The following is a 21,343-nucleotide window of genomic DNA, read 5'->3' as shown; positions in this document are numbered from 1 at the left end:
TTCGGTCCACTCCAGGCAGCCCCGCCCAAAGGTTTTTCTTCCTCTGCGAACCCAGAACTGGGCACGCTGCCTCTACTGGAGAGTAATGTCGCAAGGTTGAAGTAGAAAGCTCTGGGTTTGCGACCGTAGTTCTCGCTTTCCGGCCAATACGGAGTCAGAGGTGCCTGAAGGCTGGTTGAGGTGGTGAGGCCCAGGCAGGTAAGAAGCCACCTCCCCGCTTCGGTTTGTCGGTGATTGTGTCGGGGCCTGGGACTGCTTTGCTGCCCACGCAGAACTAACGTATCCATGCCCTCTCCCTAATTCCGGCTCTTGATTCTCAGCGCGGCCCCTCTGAGTCCCCGCCTCTTTTCTTCACGCCCCCGACTTTTTTTTTTTTTTTTTTTTTTTTTTTTTTAGTCCTTTCCACTCATTCTTCCGACTTTTTACAGTGGTTACCATATCTTGTACTCAAGAAAGTCAGAAACGAATGAAATAGCCTAGGCTTTCTAAACATCGGAGACGATGAGAGAGTCCGCAATGGTAGTAAATTATAACAGAATAAAAGCACAGGATACTCTCTGAGCATAGGGAGCCCCACAAGGACAAGGAAACCCTTTCAAGGCGACTTTTGGCTCACTTAACTTGTGTTAGAAGGCAGTGAGCAATAGCTGGTCAAAGAAATAGGAGAGAGAAGCATAAGGAGTGCCAGGTACAAAGGGATATGACAGTATTTGTTCCGGAAGAGTAAAAAAATCGAGGAATAGGATATAGCTAGTGGAAACCATACTGTTGTAGCCTACACTTTAAGGATACGTCGTTGTAAAGGGTAAGGGTGAGGACCGAGAATGTGGGCCGCAAGTATATTTTCTTTAAATATGGGGGACTCTAAGGGTACCATGGAACTGAGAATGTCCAATTTATAGGATCAAGAGCTCTAATAGAACTCAACCTTGTACGCATATCAGAATTATCTGGGAAGCTTTAAAAAAAATAAAAATCAATGTTGTTGCTCCACCCAAAACCAATTAAATAATCTTGTCCGGTAATGTTTTCTCCTGAGATGACTAATGCTGAGGGTTGAAAATAACTAAGCTAGAGAAATGTAAAGAATGGGAAGTAAGGAAGGACATAAAGGTATGGAGTTGGCTTTGTGACATTAGAATAGGGGTCATTTGATGAGAGAGTTGGGATGGAATGAGAAGCTTGAACAGAGTGATGAAAATTTTGAATAACTGCTCTTAATTTTAATCTGGTGTCCTCATTTACAGCTCTTTTTCCTCTCCCTTTCTCATCTATTTATCACCTGGGGTTTCAGTCTTATAGCTCAAGAGTATCCTCATTTTTATCCCCCACAAGATCAGAGTTGAACCAATTTATGAAATGCAAAGACTAACTTCACTCTCCTAGAGATTACTATTCACAGTGCCTTGCCAATTATTAATTTCATCAATCATTTAAGTTAGGAATGAGATATAAACATATTTAGGACATAGCCCTACTAGGATATCATAGTATTAGGGAAAACAAACATTTAAAATAAGAATTCACTTGGCTGGCAGAGAAGGACTGTAAAGACAAAGCCCAAACCAGTGCAGAGCTACTATCTATTTGGGTTAATGCAAAAACCTGCCCATCTGCCTCCAGATAAGAGAGTCACTGTTGTGTGTTATAACTAGAGCATAGTATGGAGAATGGGTGGAGCAGAGAGAAAGATAATAAAGTGTAGACTTAAATCCCATGCTAATACATTTAATTTATATAATATAAATAACTAATAGGTAAAAATAACAAAGGTAAAAAGAAAATAACCTCTTTACACCACGGACTTCTGTGATAGCCAGCCCTGTGGCCCCTATCTCAGAATGTTTTTAAATGTGAAATAAAATACATGGAAATGAATGGAACCAATTTTATTCAAAGTTTTAAAAATTAAAACAAGTGTGTGATGTAGTTATATATGTTCTTCTTTGGGCATTAATTATCTGGCAACAAGTCTTATTGTATAATTCCAAAATAATGATGAGTGTAAATTATATTTTGAGATACCTGCAGCAACTTTAATATGACATGAAAATACCCTATTTTTTGTTAGTGACAAAAGACAGGGATTGCTGATACTATGTATCATTGCCTACATTTATTGACGAAAATACTGAATTTCATCTAGAGATTATTGGAAATAAAAATGCAATTTTATTCCCATTCCAAGTTTATGGAAACCTTAAATTCTAGCCACATCCTGGCCCATGGAGCCTAGATTTATAAAAAGCTCTATTGTTTTTAAGCAATAGCATGATATATCAAATCTGTGTTTCAGAAAGGTACTAGAGTGGTGTTCACTTCCCAACCTCTATGTTGGAACTGGTTATTGTCTTCTCCTCCTCCAGTACCTTAGGTGCAGCAATCCACTGTTGCCTAATACTTTAGGCCATTTGCAGGAGTGAGTTTGTAGATACCTATGTAGAAGCAGTACTAGGAAATAAATTGGGAAAATATATTTGCGACCCACGTTCTCGGTCTTCATCCTTCTTACCCTTTATAGCGGCACTTCCTTAAAGTGTAGTCTACACCAGTATGGTTTCCACTAGTTATATCCTATTCCTCGAACTTTATACTCTTCCGGACAAAATACTGTCATATCCTTTTGTACTTTGCACTCTTTCTGCTTCTCTCCTATAAGTTGGGGCTATTTTTATGGAAATCATTGAATGCCAGGCTGTAATCTGTGCTTGCTTTGGCAGATGATGGAGAGATGTAAAAAATTTTGGAGTAGGATAATAGAGTTCTTTTTGAAGAATTATTCTAACAGTAGTGTATAGTTTAGATCATTAAAAGATAAGATAGGAATTATGATACTATAACTATGTATACATATAAAAGCCAAGTGACCTTTACAAACAGACAACTGAGTGACCGGCTGGTAGCTATGACACACACTGACCACCAAGGGGCAGTTGCTCAATGCAGGAGTTGCCCCCAGGTTGTTAGTGCACTCCTAGCCAGCAAACCTTCTGTGGTTCCTCCTCCAGTCTCCTGCAGTCCCTCCCCCTGGCCAGACAGCCCTGATCACTCCAATCCCTGGCCAGGCCAAGGGGCCCCACTGATGCACAAATTCATGCACTGGGCCTTTAATAAATAAGTAAATAAATAAATGATTTTTTAATTAAATGTTATCAAGGGATCTTCTAAAGAGTTTGCTAAATTACTTTATTTCCCAAATGTGCTAGCTACTAAAAAAAAAAAACACAGATTGGCCCTAGCCAGTGTGGCTTGGTTAGTTAGAGCATCATCTGTGCTCCAAAAGATGGTAGATTTGATGCCCAGTGGGGGGGCAGGGAGGTCATAAGGAAGGCAAATGAATCTATTTTTTTTTTTTTTTTGGCACTTTTTATTTATTTATTTACTTATTTTTTAAAATCCTCAAGCAAGGAGGATATTTTTCCATTGATTTTTTTTTTTTTTCCAGAAACTGGAAGAGACAGTGAAAGACAGAAACATCAATGTGAGAGAAACACACCAATTGGTTGCCTCCTACAGGAGCCCTGACCCAAGTGCCAGAGATGGAGAGGAGCCTGCAACCAAGGTACATGCACTTAACTGGAATTGAACCCTCAATCCACAGGCCAAACACTATCCACTGAGCCAAACTGGCCAGGGTGGCAATTGACTCTTACATATCTCTCTCTCTCTATCTTTTTCTCTCTTACTCTCCCTTCTCCCTCCCTCTCGCACTCTCTCTCACTTCCTCTATCTGAAGGAAAAAAAAAATCAATGAAACTAAACTGTATGGCAGCGGGCAAAACATGAGGGCAGCTTTCTCTCACAGGTGCTTGCAGCGATTAGCATGGGACACTGAGACCCAGAGGCCTCAGAGGGCAGGGCTGATGGGAAGCCAAAGCTGTCTTCTCAGCCCCAAGACTCCACCCCATCCAAGCTAAGCACAGAGGCTTTTGCAAGTCTTGTTTCATAAGGATATCTCCAGCACAGAAGTTCTCCCAGTGTAGACACAGCTGATCCTCACAGCCAATTGGCCTGAAGGTCAGTTCCTCCCAGTGATACCAACAACAATCAAGGCTTAACTACCGAAGGCTGTGCACACAGTCCACAAAGGGGTGCACCAAGAGAGTCCACCTCAGGTAACTGGGGAGGCTGAGCCACTGGACCTAAAGGACACAGCACACAAAGCCACTCTGTCAACTTGGGGAAGCAGCCAAAATGCAGAGACAAAGAAACAGGTCACAAGTGAAAGAAATGGAGGAAAGCAAATGACTGAATATAGAGTTCAAAACCATGGTTATAAGGTTTTTTAAGAATTTTCTAGAAAAGATCGATAAATTTAGTGAGACGCTCGAGGATATGAAAAAGGACCAACTATAAATTAAGCATACGCTGACTGAAATAAAAAAAATATTATATAGAGACCTAACAGCAGACTAGCTGATCGCAAGAATCAAGTCAAAAATTTGAAATACAAAGAAGCAAAAAAAAACAAAAACAAAAAAAAACACCTAACTGGAAAAGAAAAAAGAATCCAAAACTATGAAGATAGTGTAAGGAGCCTCTGGGACAACTTCAAGTGAACCAACATCAGAATTATGGGGGTTCCAGAAGAAGAAGAGAGCAAGATCCTGAAAACCTAGCTGAAGAAATATGACTGAAAACTTCCCTCACCTGGTGAAAAAAAATAGACTTATGAGTCCAGAAAGCAGAGAGAACCCCAAACAAAAGGAATCCAAAGAGGACCACACCAAGACATAATTAAATGCCAAGAGCAAAAGACAGAATATTAAAAGCAGCAAGAGAAAAACAGTTAATTACCTACAAGGGAGCACCCATATGATTATCAGCTGATTTCTCAGAGACCCATAGGAGGATGAGGGGTAGTAGCAAGATTTATTGGAGCAAAAACAAAGGACTGCCCACAGGTGCCCAATCTATTCTATGATCAGTTGGCTTAGCCTTATCTTGCTGTAGTCCTGAGCCTGGTGAGCATAAATGCCTACCAAGAGAGTCAGGATCCAGAACCATAATACCATTGCCCTGAGCTCTATTAGTTCAAAATAGTCTGCTCCCAGCTGCACTCCTGGCAAGTGCTGTGCTGCCATACCCAGGCCTGAGCTTGGGCCCACATGGCTGCTACAGAGAGAGCATGCAAACAAACCAGCAAACTTACAAAAAACATGTACTTCAGAGGAGAGCCTTTGTTAAGCTTTAATTATATTTCCTTGGGTTTGGGAAGGGGCCAGCTTTCTTTCAAACTAATCTCTTTCAAAATCCTTCATGGGTTTGTTCTGGGTCCTCCCCCTATCCAGTTTGGTTTTTTACTCAGGTTTTTCAGGTTAATGGCCCCTTTATGTTGCCATTTTGATTCCTACTGCACATGCCTCAGTTTTGCCTTGTCATCTGGTTTATACTGCACATGTGCTTATCTCCTCCTGCACCATCTTGAATTCTGTGCATGTGCCCAGCGGAGAAATTTCCCCTTTATTGTTTTCTAGAGGCCCAATGCACGAAATTTGTGCAAGAATAAGCCTTCCTTCCCCTGGCTGCCAGCACCAACTTCCCTCTGGCACCCAGGATCTGGACTCCCCTCCAGCCAGCAGGCACCTGGGACCCAGGCTTCCCTCACAGCCCCAGCTTCATCCAGAAGGTCATCCAGAAGGATGTCCCATCTAAGCAGTATATTATGCTTTTGTTATAGATTCCTCCCCTCTCTCCCATTCCACTTCTAAGTTGTTCCTGGGGAGATTGTAAAGCTGATTGTTCCTGACTGCTTGGGGATTGTTCAGTGATGAAGTCCCTTCAGCAGAGGATACAGTGGTCCCCTGGGGAGCCTGTGACTGCTGCAACTTCCTAGTTAATCAGGCCTAATGTTTAATTCAGCTCCCTAGTTTATTAGGCTTAATTCCTAATTTCATTTACTTTATTAATAATAACTAATTGGCTATCTACACTAATATTTCACACACCCTTTTAAGAATCCTGAGTTTTTATAATCTTACTAGAGGCCCGGTGCACGAAATTTATGCACTGGGGTAGGGGGTCCCCTTAGCCCAGCCTGCAACCTCTCCAATCCAGGACCCCTCAGAAATGGGCTTAAACCAGGAGTCAGACATCCCTCTCACAATTTGGGACCAACTACCACCCCCGCACTGGTCTGGTTGCCCCACACAGCCTATTCAGTTGTTTATTCAGTTGTTTCATATGCAATGGTCTCTTAACTTTTTATAGAGAGAGACAAGGGTAAAGGATATAGGCCTCATTTTTTTAGCTCATCTGCCTGTCTGCCTGGTTACACCTAACTGCCCCCCCTCTGACCTGGTCCCCCCCCAACTTTCTCCCCCTGCAGGCATAGTCACCCTCAACTGCCCTCCCTCCTGCCAACCTCGTCACCCCTCACTGCCCTCCCCCGCTGGTGTGATCACCCCCAATTCCTCCCCTCCCCTCTACCCCCCCCCCCCCCCCCGCAGGCCTGGTCACCCCACTCAGCCTGCTGCTTGGTCGTTTGGTCGCCCCTCACTGACACTCTCCCCCCCCCCCCCCCATCCCCGGCCTGATCGCCCCACACAGTCTGTTCAGTCGTTTATTTGGTGGTTTTATATGTGATGGTCTCTTAGCCTTTTATATATAGAGACTAGAGGCCCAGTGCACAAAATTCGTGCACAAAGGGGGGTTGTCCCTAAGCCCAGCCTGCACCCTCTTCAATCTGAGACCGCCTCAGGGGATGTCTGACTGCCCTTTCACAATCCAGGACTACTGGCTCCCAACTGCTCGCCTGCCTGCCTTCCTGATTACCCCTAATTGCTTCTGCCTGCCAGCCTAATCACCCCTTAATCACTCCCCTGCCAGCCTGATTGATGCCTAACTGCTCCCCTGCCAGCCTGTTTGCCCCTTAACTGCCTTCCCCTTCAGGCCAGGTCACCCTAACTGCCCTGCCCTGCAGGCCTGGCCACCCCTAACTGCTCTGCCCTGCAGGCCTGGCCACCCCTAACTGTCCTCCCCTGCCAGCCTGGTCACCCCTAACTGCCCTCCCCTGCAGGCCTGGTCCCCCCCAACTCTTCTCCACTGAAGGTCTGGGTTTCCCCCATCTGCCCTTCCCTGCATACCCAGTCATCCCAAACTTCCCCCCTCTGCTGGCCTGGTCCTTCCCAACTGCCCTCCCCTGCTGGCCATCTTGTGGTAACCAACTTGTGTCCACATGGGGGCAAGATCTTTGTGTTGGAGTGATGGTTATTAAATAGATAGAGGCCTGGTGATTGTGTGAGGGCCAGCTGGTTTGCCCTAAAGGGTGTCGTGGATCAGGGTTTGGGTTCCTTTGGGGTGTGGGGCAGCCTGGGCCAGGGGCCTGTTGTGGTTTGCAGGCCAGCCACAACCCTGGTGACCCAAGAGGAGGCCCTGGTTTCTGGGATTTATGTATCTTCTACAATTGAAACTTTGTAGCCTGGAGTGGAGCCAAACTTCCTGCTTGCTCCATGGCTGTAGCCATTTCTGTTGAAATTTATGTATCTTCTATAATTGAAACTTTGTACCCTTGAGTGGAGACTTAGGCTGGCAAGGGCAGCTTCCTCTGTTGCCGGGGAAACCCAAGCCTCCCTCCTGCTCTCTGTGGCTGCAGCCATCTTGGTTGGGTTTATTTGCATATTTTCTCTGATTGGCTGGTGGGTATGGCTAGTAGGCGTGGCTTGTGGGTGTAGCAGAGATATGGTTAATTTGCATATTACTCTTTTATTATATAGGACAAGGGTAAAAGGATATAGGTCTCATTTTTTTTTAGCTTCTTCCTTCTGTCAAGGATCATAGTCCTGCCATCCCTGGACCCAAAAATTCTTACTGTTTGTCAAAAGAAGAAGGGAGCAAAGGAGAATAGGTGTCTTCATGTGAGGAAGCGGGGTTTTGTAATGTCTAGGTCAGTCTGCTGTCCTCCTTGGAAAGTGGCAGGCACAATGTCTAGAGCAGTGGTTCTCAAGCTTTCTAATGCCATGACCCTTTAATACAGTTCCTTATGTTGTGGTGACCCCCAACCATGAAATTATTTTTGTTGCTACTTCATAACTAATTTTGCTACTGTTATGAATCATAATGTAAATATCTGTTTTTTCCAATGGTCTTAGGCGACCCAGCTAGCGGTTCTCAACTTGTGGGTCACGATCCACAGGTTGAGAACTGCTTCTATATGTGGGGGTCATCACAACATGAAGAACTGTATTAAAGGGTCACTGTCCCAACCAGCGGGAGATCAACGTGGGGGCGAGGAGGCACCTAGAAGGGAATGATAGAGGACAGGAGACACGAAGAAATGGAGGCAAGACAGAGTTCTGATCAAGCCTCAAACTTTATTTTTGAAACAACAGTATATATACAGCAGGAACAAAGTGGGGCAGGGTTGCCTACGCAGAGGGGTCTTCGGCAGTGTATAATTGGTTTCGGCACTGAGTGACAAGGTGGTAAGGTATCTGGCAACACAGGATTGGCTAACTGCCAGGGCTGCATAACATTCCAAGGTGTAACATTCCAAGGCTGGGCTAGCTATGGGGGGAGGATCAGGAAGGGGAAGTTGCAGAGATGCTAAGCGGCAGGTTAATCTTTAGCTTCTGGCCAAACCCGCAGGGCACAGCATAACTTCTGCTAGAAGGAACTTAATTCTAAGATGGAGTTGTATTTTCTTAAGACAGAGTTGCTTGTCTCAACTCTGATGGCTCCCAACTGGTCACAGCATTAGAAAGGTTGAGAACCACTGGTCTAAAGCAGTGATCAGCAAGCTCATTAGTCACTAGAGCCAAATATCAACAGTACAACAATTGAAATTCCTTTTGAAAGCCAATTTTTTTTTGTATTAAAATGTGCTTTTTTTTTATTTTTTTTAAATCAATCTTTATTGTTCATATTATTACAAAGGTTCCTCATTTCTTCCCCCCTCCTCCAGGTTTCCACCCCACCCTCTGCCCTTTCCCCACCCCCCATTGTCCCCATCCATAGGTGCACAGTTTAAGTTCAGTCTCTTCAGGCATCCACCACTCCCCTTCCCCCCCCCCCCCCCCCGAGAATTGTCAGTCCACTCCCCTCCCATATCTCTGATTCTATTATAATCAACAGTTAATATTGTTCATCAGGTTTTTTAATTTCCTTGGTGTTTTTTTTTTTAATTAATAAACTTTTATATTTTTAAGAATAAATTTTAAAATCTAATAATTTTAAACCTTGTTTTTTCTGCCCTGGGAACTGAGAAGCAAACTTGATTACATGTAAACTTGCCCTTAGGCTATCAAAAGGCGTTTCCATTCAAATGTAAATGAACACATTGTTTAAAGATAGCTGCTGGCTGGAATTGGATTACCTGTTCTGGGTGGGAAGGGCTTGTCCTCCCCTTTCTCCATTAAAATTAAGGTGTTAGCCGAAACTGGTTTGGCTCAATGAATAGTGTCAGTCTGGGGACTGAAAGGTCCCAGGTTCGATTCCGGTCAAGGGCATGTACATTGGTTGCGGGCACATCCCCAGTAGGGGGTGTGCAAGAGGCAGCTGGTCGATGTTTCTCTCTCATCGATGTTTCTAGCTCTCTATCTCTCTCCCTTCCTCTCTGTAAAAAATCAATAAAATATATTTTTAAAAAAATACTAAATAAATAAAAAAATTAAGGTGTTAGCTTTAAAACCTCTTTTTGCAGAGACCTTAAACTTTCAGAACTTTTAAATTTTTCAGGTACTAAATCAATTACTTAGCATTTTCTCAATTCAATAATACCTCCACATGCCCAAGAATACACTTCACACAAAAAACACTTAAAAATAGATCAACCAACCTCATCCAGACTTCACACAAGGCACTCACAGATCAACACCCCAGCGCTACAACAACTCAACACATCCAGATCTAAGCCTTCATCACTTGATTCAGCAGACCCTCAAGTTCCCGCAAAAGTTTCCAGCCATGTCTGAGAAGCAGCCCTGGGGAGTGAGCTGTTCCGGGCCTGGATGCTCCGGGCCTGGCCTCTGTTGCTCCGGGACTCTCCACAACCAGCTGCTCCAGGTCTGGCCGCTGCTGCTTGGGGCCCGGTTGCTGCCGCTGCGGGCCTAGATGCTTCTGTTCCGGGCCCGGCCACTCCCGGCCTGGATGCTCTGGGACTGGCCGCTGCTGCTCCGAGCCCTGCTGCTCTGGGCCTGGATGCTGCTGCTCCTTGCCTGGCTGCTCCCAACCCGGCTGCTCTGGGACCAGTTGCTCCAAAGCAATTTCAAGATGGCAGAACTTTGGTCTCTTCACCCTGCCTTTTAAATAATAAAGCTTTACATTCTAGAAGTGAAGCCAATATACCTCTCCATACTTTACTGACTTAACCATCTAGTCTTGACAACAAGTGAGTTTAGCCAAACCACTGAGTCTCATTTCAGGAGGCGGCGATGCAGGTGTGGTTCCAAAGTGAGACCTATCTAATCTAATAAAAGAGTAATGTGCAAATTGGCCATCATTCCAACACACAAGATGACCGCCCCCATGTGGTCAAAGATGGCTACCCCCATGTGAACAGAAGATGGCTGCCACAAGATGGCCAGCAGGGGAGGGCAGTTGGGAGAGACCAAGCCTGCAAGGGAGGGCAGTTGGGGGCAATCACGCCTACAGGGGAGGGCAGTTAGGGGTAATAGGGCCAGCAGAGGAGGGCAGTTCAGGTGACCAGTCCTGTATGGGAGGGCAGTTGGGGGGTACCAGACCTGAAGAGGAGGGCAGTTGTGGGTGACCAGGCCAGCGGGGGAGGGCAGTTGGGGATGACCAGGCCAGCGGGGAGGGGAGGGGGCAGTTGGGGGTGACCAGGCCATCAGGGGAGGGCAGTTGGGGGGAACCAGGCCGACAGAGGAGGGCAGTTGGGAGAGACCAGACCTGCAGGGGAGGACAGTTAGGGGTGACTGGGCCAGCAAGGGAGAGCATTTGGGAGCGACCAGGCCTGCAGGGGAGGACAGTTAGGGGTGACCAGGCCTGCAGGGGAGGACAGTTGGGGGTGGCCAGGCCTGCAGGGGAGGGCTGATGGGGGTGACCAAGCCTGCAAAGAAGGACATTTGGGGGTGATCAGGCCTGCAGTGGAGGGCAGTAAGTGGCAATCAGGCTGGCAGGAGAGCAGTCAGGTGTTGATCATGCTATCAGGGGAGTAGTTAAGGGGTGATTAGGCTGGCAGACAGAAGTGGCAAGGGGCAATCAGGCAGGCAAGCAGGTGACCAGTTGGGAGCCAGCAGTCCTGAATTATGAGAGGGATGTTCAACTGCTGGTGATCGGGCCTAAATTTGTACACATGGCCACTAGTTTCATTGGGCCTAAATGGGCAGTTGGACATTCCTTGAGTGGTCCCAGATTGGTGAGGGTGCAAGTTGGGATGAGGGACACACACACCCTTGTGCACAAATTTCATGCAACGGTCCTCTAGTACTCTATAAACAAGCCTTTAGGGCATTTGCTAGTAATAAGGGTTATACCTGTGAAAACAGAAGAAAAATATACAAAGGTTAATGAACACAGCAAATCATAAACCAGTTTATGAGACTGCTGTTACTCCAGAATACTTCCAGATGTATGGCTTTTGCTGGAATGAAAGCAAGCAATGACAATCTGATAGATCCTTCTGTTGTTCAGTTTGAACATCTCTGGTGATGTCCTCAGGTGCTCAAGTAAAATCTTTATGCCATACGCAGCCTACAGGGAAAAAGTTTTCATTCTTAATGATTCCAAGTCAAAGAATAATAGAAAAATATAACATTAGTTTGGAGGTTTGAAGACAACTAAAAGAATTCAGGATTCAGTTCTGGTTTTCAAAGCTTTGAAGACAGTTAACTGAACTAAAGTCCAATATCCACAACTGGGCATTTTAGGTGTGTGTGTGTGTGTGTGTGTGTGTGTGAACTAGAATCCAATATCCACAACTGAGTAATATGTGTGTATGATAGAGTACTACTAGAGATATTAAACAAAGGATAAACATGACCTGCCTCAAATTTTAATTACTCTGGCAGCTGTGTGGAGATTTTACCAGAGAGTCAATAGTGGAAGTAAAGAGACCAGCTGGGATAGATCTAGATAAGAGATATTGATGAATTTGACTAAGGATAGTCCTAAAAATGGAAAGCATTTAACATATTCAGAATATTTTGGCTATAGAATCAAAAGGACATATTATTGACTGGTGGCCCAGTCAAATTTGTGCACCAGTGGGGTCCCTCAGCCTGGTCTGCATGATTGGGCCAAAACTAGCTCTCCAACATCCCCCAATAGGTCCCAGATTGTGAGAGGGCACAGGCCAGGCCAAGGGACCCCACCAGTGCAAGATCAGGGCCTGGGAGAGACCACAGGAGGGTTCCAGGGCATGATGGTCTTGTTCAGTCCAGATCAGCCAGACCCCAGCAGCAAACTACCTACCAGACTGAGCGTCTGCCCCCTGGAAGTCAGTGCACATCATAGCAACTGATCCATCAGCCAACTGTCTGCCCCCCTGGTGGTCAGTGCACATCATAGCAAGCGGTTGAGCAGCCTTAGCATATCATTAGCATATTATGCTTTGATTGGTTGAAAGGTCAACCGGACACTTAGTGTATTAGGCTTTTATTATATAGGATTTAATTTAATCCTTTGCACTCTGCTGTCCCCTCTCAGGGGACATCGGAATTCTAGCATATCACTCGGATGTCCCCTCTCAGGGGACATTGCAGTTTATTAGTGATTACGGGGAATTGAGTTAATTCAACGCACATTTCGCAAAGTAGCGTCGAGTAGCTGGTAGCCAAATGTCCAGAATGGTTCGGAGTAGCTGGTAGCCAATGTCCAGAATGGTTCGGAGTGCAAAGGGTTAATGTGTGAAGAAAATAGAAAACTCTGGGTGCTGTATATATCCTATATAATAAAGAGATAATATTCAAATGGTCATTATGCCATGATGCATAATGACCAATTAGCAGGAGGGCGGGGCCATGAGCTACAAGTGATAGAGAGCTACAGAAGGGCAGGGTAGCAAGCTACCTATGTCAGAGCAGGGCAGGGCAGCGAGCTATGTGCTGCAGAGAGCTACAAGCGGTGGTGGGCGGGGCAGTCAGGAGTGAGCTACTTGCACACGAATTCATGCACAGGGCCACTAATTTCATTATAAAATACTAGGCAATTCTTATTTATGTCCACTGTAATAAGTATTTTTAGACATTTCCTCCTCAAAAATCCAGATTGAAACAGCCAACAGTAACACCTTTTGTTAAAGGTTAATTATTCTACCTGAAAAAAAAATGCCTTTAAGATATTTTAATAAATAGCCCCAATGCTTTATTATACTTTTAAAAGATATTAAAGTTAATTCAACCTAGAAATTTACAATAGGTTACATAAGAGTGATCTATAATAGGATTAACACAGTTTTTCTCTAAAAACCCATGCAATAAATATTTTAGATTTTGCAGGATACACAGTTCTTGTAGCTCTGAAACAGCAATATGTAAACAATACGTAAACAAATGAATATAACTTTGTTGGAGTAAAACTTAATTTACAAAAACAGGCAGTTGGCCAAATTTAGTCTGTAGACTAATTTATTGACCCTTGGACAAGAAAAATAGAAATCTTCTAGGATTTTTTAAAGAGGACGAGAAATTTTAAAATTTGTAAAGATGATCCCGAAACCGGTTTGGCTCAGTGAATAGAGCATCGGCCTGCCGACTGAAAGGTCCTGGGTTCGATTCGGGTCAAGGGCATGTACCTTGGTTGCGGGCACATCCCCAGTAGAGGGTGTGCAAGAGGCAGCTGATCGATGATTCTCATCAATGTTTCTAACTTTCTATCCCTCTCTCTTCCTCTCTGTAAAAAATCAATAAAATATATTAAAAAATAAATAATAGAATTTGCAAAGATGAGAGCTTAGAATTGTAGAAATCATTGTATACTTGGAAACCTCTTAAATATATAGCTACCCAGACCCTACCCCCAGAAATAGATCATATCTGCTCTTTTTTTTTAATTAAATAAATCTTTATTGTTCAGATTATTACAGTTGTTTCTCCTTTTTTTCCTCCATAGTTCCCCTCCACCTGGCTGCCACCCCACCCTCTGCCTTTACCTTCCCCCATTGTCCTCATCCACAAGTGTACGATTTTAGTCGAGTCTCTTCCTGCACCCCCCACACTCCTTGCCTCCTGATAATTATCAATCCACTCCCTTTCTTTGCTCCTGATTTATCAGTTTATTCTGTTCCTCAGATTTTTAATTCACTTGATTTTTAGGTTCACTTGTTGATAGATATGTATTTGTTGTTCATAATTTTTATCTTTACTTTTTTCTTCTTCCTCTTCTTAAAGAATACCTTTCAGCATTCCATATAATACTGGTTTGGTGGTGATGAACTCCTTTAGCTTTTTCTTATCTGTGAAGCTCTTTATCTGCCCTTCAATTCTTTCTCTCTCCTCCCTCTCCCTTTTTCCTCTCCCCTTTCTCTCTCCCTCTCTCCCTCCCTATCTTTCTCTTCCTCTCTCTCTAAAATCAGGGGTGTTTTTATTTTTTTAAATTCCCAAAGATGATTCTAATGTGTAACCCCAGCTACAATCACTAATTATCTGGTCCATAATGCAGTATGCAGGTGATGAAGCTGAGACCCAGAAGTTTAATGACTTCTCCGGAATCAAACAACTAGTTAATTGAAGATATGGATCAAATTCCAAATCTTCTGACTCCCAACTTGGTGTTTTTCTCTACTAGATCAGCAGCTTCTTCCTTTTATATCAGCAGGAAATCACAATGATTATTGAATTGTAGTTTTTCCCTTTAAGTTATTTTTATTTTTATTTCATTATCTTCTTTTTATAATAAATATTCAAGTAGTTGCATTTTAAGGATTTTAAGATTTATATGGAAAAAAAAGTCTTTTTCTTTGGTAAAAATTAACTTGATTAGGAAGTGTTCTATACTATTGAATTCAATATTAGTTTCATTTTACTACAGAAGTTGGAAGATATAAACTAAACCTTGTAAGCACAGGATTTGTGTATACTGACAACACATTAACATCATTGCTTCACTCTAAGATTGAGAGAACCATTTTCTCTGGAGTTTAGCATTCACACTTCTTTTTCAAAGGTAAAGCACAAACAAGAACAATGGAGTTGTGCCCTGGCCAGATCTATCCTTGATGACTTTGTGCCTTTATGTAAACAAACAAATGCTTTATGTTCAAAAAATCTTTAAGGTATATTATCACCCCAAATATAAGGAATCGAGAAGGAAGTTAACTTTTTTTGAGAGCCTGTTACGTACTAGATATTGTGCAGAGTGTTTTCATTTGTTTTTAATTCATGTAACAACCCTGGGAGTCAGGTTTTATTATTACCTCATTTTATAGATGAGGAGAATAAGACTCAGAAAGAGGCTGAATAACTTGTCCATGGTCACATAGATAGCAAGTGGCAAAGTCAGAGCCTCCCTGTCCCAAAACATAGAACTATAATATATTTTGGAAGATTTTACAAATAGGACTCTGAAGAGGTCATTGTCTCCCCAATTTACTCCCCAATATCCCTCACAATTCACTAAAACCAAGTACTAAGGTCTTTTAAAACAAACAAAACAAAAAATATGATAAATAAATAAAAATGGGGTGTTACAAACAATACAAAAATCATAAGAGACCTTATTTCTCTTTTTCCCCCCTAATCTGTTTTTTCTGACTCTTTTTCAAACATTTCATTTCTCTGGCAAACATTTATTGTATCTCAGATACAATATGAGATATGCCAAGCATAGTGTTCATTTATAGAAAGGAATATCCCTAGGATGGTTCTAGATGGTTCTTGGTCCTTTTGTTAGGTTCCCTTCCATCTCCTTTTCTGTACATTAGTAATGAACTACAACTAAAATCCCAGGCACCCCAACTAAAATCCTCAGATCATTTCTTAATTCTTTCCTATGTAATCCACCTTCCTCTGATCACTTATTGATTTTCTGTCTACAATATATTTTCTTCTTTGCTTCTCCATTCCAACTACCATTTCCCCTGGTTTAGGTAGTGTCCTCCTATCTTCATTTTTACTAACAGTCTAATTGATCTCTACCTTCAATTTCTCTTCCAAAAATTAAATCTATATGCTTTGGCTGAATTGTTAATCTTCCTAAAGCATTGGCTTAGCTAGTCATTAATGGCTCACCTTTTCCTCCAGTATAAATCCCAAACTCTTTCACCTGGAATTCAGTCTGTCACCACTTAACTTCTAGTAATCTCGTCTTCATACCTACTCTCACTTCATTCCAGCCAGAGTAGACTACGCAATTAAAGGCGCTTTCCTTGCCTCTCTCCCTTCTTAATGCCCTTCTTGCATCTACCAGTCAGTCTTTCAAGAGCCCACTTTTATGCCACTTTATCCTTGAAATCTTTCCTGATCTGAGCTCTCCTTCCCTTTCACTCCCTTTGCCAAGAATGATTGTATTCTGTACTGAATTCCCATACATTTGTTTTTGTGCCTTATGGGTTTCTTCTCTTGAGTATAAGACATAAAATTTTTTTTAATATATTTTATTTATATTTTACAGAGACGAAGGGAGAGGGATAGAGAGTTAGAAACATCGATGAGAGAGAAACATTGATCAGCTGCCTTCTGCACATCCCCCACTGGGGATGTGCCTGCAACCAAGGTACATGCCCTTGACTGGAATCGAACCCGGGACCCTTCAGTCCACAGGCCGACGCTCTATCCACTGAGCCAAACCAGTTTCGGCAAGACATAAATTTCTTGAAGACACAATAGGTATCTGGATATATTATATATTACTTTTTTTTTTTTTTTAGATTGTACTGCGTTTTACTTTGACAAATAATTTATATATTTGTATTCTCACTTTTCAGAAGAGGAAACAGGTTTCAAGAAATTAAGTAGTTTATGATCACACAGAATTGTAGGAGTAACATAACTTGAGTCTAAAATTTAAGTCTTCACATTTGAAGTTTAGAGTTCCTTTTCTTGACCAAAGGTGATTTTCTAAAGGCTAGTTTGGTTCCATTTGCTTTATTTTTTAAAATAGGTTCTTATTTATTTCAGAGAAGGGAGAGAGAGAGAGATAAAAACATCAATGATGAGAGAAAATCATCAATCGGCTACCTTCTGCACACCCCCTACTGGGGATCAAGCCTGCAACCCAGGCATGTGCCATGATGGGGAATCAATCCCCAACCTCCTAGTTCATAGGTCGAAGCTCAACAACCGAACCATTCCAGCTGAACCCATTTGCTTTACAATTGTGATGTTAAGCTATTGCAGTCATTCATTATGGAATAGAATTAAGTCCTTGATTGACCCATTGTCTGTGTTTTGGACGTTTTCAAAATCAGACAGATAAATCACAAACTATTTTCTGAACAAAATCTTGGCTCTACCTGTGATTCTCCCTTCAAAGTGAGATGCCTATATATCCAGGCACTCTACTCCTTGTAGGCTTCTATCCCTTGTAGGGTTTGCTGTTAAAATATGAGTCTGATTTCAGCTGGCAGCATAGAGAGCAGGTCTCCAGGTATTTACTAGGCAGTACAATCTAGCATTCACCACTATGTAGTGATCATTGACAGCATTGGGGAGTGATTAAGGGAGCCTTGCATGGTACACATGCTGTCATTCTCTTTTCATATTCATATACTCTTAAGTCAAATCAGCAACAAGCTGAGCACCAAGTGTCCATGTAAATTGCTGTTAACTCATTTTGCCATCAGGCCGAATATTATGGATCATTAGAAGAATAATCCTTTGAAACAATTTCATCTATTATAAAGATATTGGGGGGCATTAAAATTTCTTGAGAGAAAACTGTCTGACTTTAAAGCAAAGAAAATTTTTACTTCTCCTGAGCAAATGCTTTGTGTTTACCTTATTGAGATTGTGAATATTTAACTTAATGCTCTTAGGTTAGCTGCCAAATGGGTTAGAGCCAAATTTGTGGCTCACTTTTAACAAATGGGCTCTGTGCCTCATTAACTTTGTTCCTAGCTCCAATTTATGTTTCTGCTCAAGTTATTCTTTCTTCCTAAGAAAATCTTAGTTCATGCTATCTCATTCGATAGATAGATAGATAGATAGATAGATAGATACACATACTTAAACAGCCCAGTATTGTTTCTGAAGTAATTTATATTATGACATACTTCATGCACATAAAAGCCTCTTTGGTCTTTCTTAGTTACCTCATTTACTGTATTTACTGTATGTTTGTTTTTATATAGGTTTTTGCAGGGTTTTGATTACACGAAAATAATTGTGCCACAAAATTTAATTGTTTTATAATGTAGCCAGCCCTGGCTGGGTAAGGGTTAGATCATTGTCCTTACACCAAGGATGCCGGTTTGATACCCGGTCAGGGCTCATTACAAGAATCAACCAATTGCCCAGGCTGAGTGACTCAATTGGAGCATCATTCTGTGCACCAAAAAAAAAAAAAAAAAAAAAAGCTTGCAGGTTTCATTCTTGGTTCACGGCATGTGCCTAGGTTGCAGGTTCATTCCCCAGGTGAGGCACATACAGAAAGCAATTAGTTGATATTTTCTCTCTTTTCCTCTCTTCCTCTCTTCCTCTCTCTCCCTTGGCTGGGTAGAATCAAAAATGAATTTCATTTCTATTACACTCATGATTTTCTGTTCTTCACATTACAGTTTCTTTTAATTACAACTCTAATCACTGTCATTTTCCATTATGGAAAGAGGAAGCAATATTTTATCTCTTGAAAATTAATGTGAAAATAAAACTATTTCCCTTGGTAATTAGTAACATTTTTTAGATTCTTTGAAAATTCATCTTTAATATAAAAATAATTTGCCATTGTTATCATGCCAATATATTCATTAAAGGGCCAATTATACGGTTAATGCCATGGAGTTTAGGAAAACACTAGTTGTAACTTTAACCAATCTAATAACATATATAAAAGAAATTAAAAATCCATGTTTACTGTTTCAGCATAGAAAATTTCCCAAGTTTTCATTCCACCTAATTATAAACATAAAGCATTTATCCTGCAGTTTCCTGAATGTTTACTCTTAGGTAAGCATTGTTGTTAGTTTATAATTGTATTTAATTTTTCCCAAAACTCTGTGAGAGTAGCTGTGATTTATCATCCCCATTTGACAGCCAGGTGTCATATTCAACATTAAATATTGTCTTCTGCCTCTCCTTCAGCTTTCAGAATTTCTGAGCAACCCTGGTCAGTTCAAGATGGACCCTGTAGTCTTGAGTTACATGGACAGTCTACTGCGGCAATCAGATGTATCACTATTGGATCCTCCAAGCTGGCTCAATGACCGTATTATTGGGTTTGCCTTTGAGTATTTTGCCAACAGTCAGTTTCATGACTGCTCTGACCAAGTCTGCTTCATCAGTCCTGAAGTCACCCAGTTCATCAAGTGTACTAGCAATCCAGCAGAGATTGCCATGTTTCTTGAACCCCTGGACGTCCCCAACAAGAGAGTTGTATTTTTAGCCATCAATGATAATTCCAACCAGGCAGCTGGGGGAACCCATTGGAGTTTGCTGGTTTATCTCCAAGATAAAAATAGCTTTTTTCATTATGATTCCCATAGCAGAAGCAACTCAATTCATGCAAAGCAGGTAGCAGAGAAGTTGGAGGCTTTCTTGGGTAGAAAAGGAGACAAACTAGTCTTTGTGGAAGAGAAAGCCCCTGCTCAACAAAACAGCTATGACTGTGGGATGTATGTGATATGTAACACTGAAGCCTTGTGTCATAACTTTTTTAGACAACAGCCAGAATCACTATTGCAACTACTCACTCCTATGTACATCACAAAGAAGAGAGGAGAATGGAAAGATCTCATTGCCAGACTTGCTAAAAATTAGATAGTGTATATTTGTGACTTTTGAAGTCTCATTCTGCCTGTCCCCATTTGTTGGATGGCTGCAATCTCAGTGCATGAGAGAAGATGCCAGATAGAGGCAAGCTTAGGATTTTTACTTTTTCCTAAAAGAATTTCATCCTCTACATTATCCTAATGGGAAGTTTCATTTTAACTGTACCTTGAGAACACAATGTTCTATGAAAATGTCTTGAAGTTGTTCACCAATACCTTAAAACCAAGCTATTGTAACATTTATTAATTACCTTTTGGTCTCCCTTAGCCACATTGGCTTATTCCAAAGGAAAATCAGTGATCTGTAAAACAAATTAAGGATATGTGAAACCTAGTGGAAAGAAGAAAACAATAGAAGAACAAAAAACTTATTGTATAGTCCACTGGCTGGAAGCAGATCAAGATCTAAATATTATGAGAATCAATTATTCACTTCTGTGCTCTCTTCCATTCACCATGCAAAGCTTTCCTGCTATCAGTATACCCTTTGCAAAGATTTTGTTATTCTATCTTTCCCCATCTGATTCCTTGATGCTCTATGAAAGGGGGAATCAAGTAATTTTGTTAAATTAAAAGACTTTGGTAGACCACTTAATTTGCTCAGTGAGTGGTCCATTTGCTACTCTGAATTGATAATAGCTTTCATTAAACTTGTCTATTAGCCATTTGCACACTCCTACCTTATATCCAAAGTTCTGTGGTTTTAAAACTCAGCTGATAACTTCTCAAGGTTATCTGTTATTTCAGGTAAGTATTTTTGCTTTCTGATAGTAAGTTTTTTCTCTCCTCTTTATCCTTAATCTGGCAGAATTGATTTATATCATGGTGATTTTGGAATTACAATTGTACCTGAAATTTACAAACTAAAAATTGGTTTGTTTTTGAGATATGAAGGACAAAGGGTGACCTTTGACCTTTTCACTTAATTCAAAATGCAGACAATGTAATTTTTAAAATGTGGAACAAAGAGTAAAAAGAAATTCTGTCCCTCCTAAGTCAGTGATGTATTTTTTTCAGAATTGTTCCTAATAACAAAGAGATGATATGTTAACTACACCCATTAATTCTATTATTGAGAATTAGATTGCAATACATATGACACTTAAAATCCAAGATTAGCCCTTGCTGGTTTGGCTCAGTGAATAGAGCATCAGCCTGCGGACTGAAGGGTCCCAGGTTCAATTCTGGTCAAGGGCATATGGCTGGGTTGTGGGCTCCATCCCCAGTAGGGGGCGTATAGGAGGCAGCCAATCAATATTCTCTCACCATTGATGTTTCTATCTCTCCCTCTCCCTTCCTCTCTTAAATCAATAAAAATATATTTTTAATTTAAAAAAAATTAGCTTCAGACATGAAACTGATTTCAGCTACCTCCCCAACCTAACCCTGCCCTCACCCCTAATGGCTCAAAATAACCTCACCAGGCAGCGACCACAGAGGCAGTTACTCAGTTCCTTTTAATCAGGGAGAGAAAACACAGTCTAAATAACTACTGGTTACATAGCAGGCCTGAGTGAACAAGAG

General features: G+C 41.8%; 1 protein-coding gene across 3 annotated transcripts; it reads left to right on the top strand.

Annotated features, from left to right (window-relative positions):
- Positions 1-15: 15 nt before the first annotated feature.
- SENP8 (SUMO peptidase family member, NEDD8 specific) lies at positions 16-20,487 on the top strand. Of its 3 annotated transcripts, XM_084898165.1 has the most exons (4): positions 16-198; positions 3,446-3,562; positions 16,507-16,721; positions 19,134-20,487. In XM_084898165.1, the coding sequence occupies exon 4, from the start codon at positions 19,170-19,172 to the stop codon at positions 19,806-19,808; it is 639 nt and encodes a 212-aa protein (XP_084754291.1). In that variant the 5' UTR covers positions 16-198; positions 3,446-3,562; positions 16,507-16,721; positions 19,134-19,169; the 3' UTR covers positions 19,809-20,487. The 3 variants fall into 3 exon arrangements, with proteins under 3 accessions (XP_084754291.1, XP_084754292.1, XP_084754290.1); XM_084898164.1 differs by lacking the exon at positions 16,507-16,721 and having other exon boundaries at positions 20-198; XM_084898166.1 differs by lacking the exons at positions 3,446-3,562; positions 16,507-16,721 and having other exon boundaries at positions 17-198.
- Positions 20,488-21,343: the final 856 nt, after the last annotated feature.

The sequence above is a fragment of the Pipistrellus hanaki genome, assembly GCF_964339955.1.
Source record: "Pipistrellus hanaki genome assembly, chromosome: 1".
NCBI classification, from domain to species: Eukaryota; Metazoa; Chordata; class Mammalia; order Chiroptera; family Vespertilionidae; genus Pipistrellus; species Pipistrellus hanaki.
This window is presented reverse-complemented; position numbering and strand designations above follow the sequence as displayed.

What these genes read in the sequence shown, in the direction of transcription:
- SENP8 (XM_084898165.1), top strand. Translation starts at nt 19,170, where the DNA reads ATGGACCCTGTAGTCTTGAGTTACATGGACAGTCTACTGCGGCAATCA.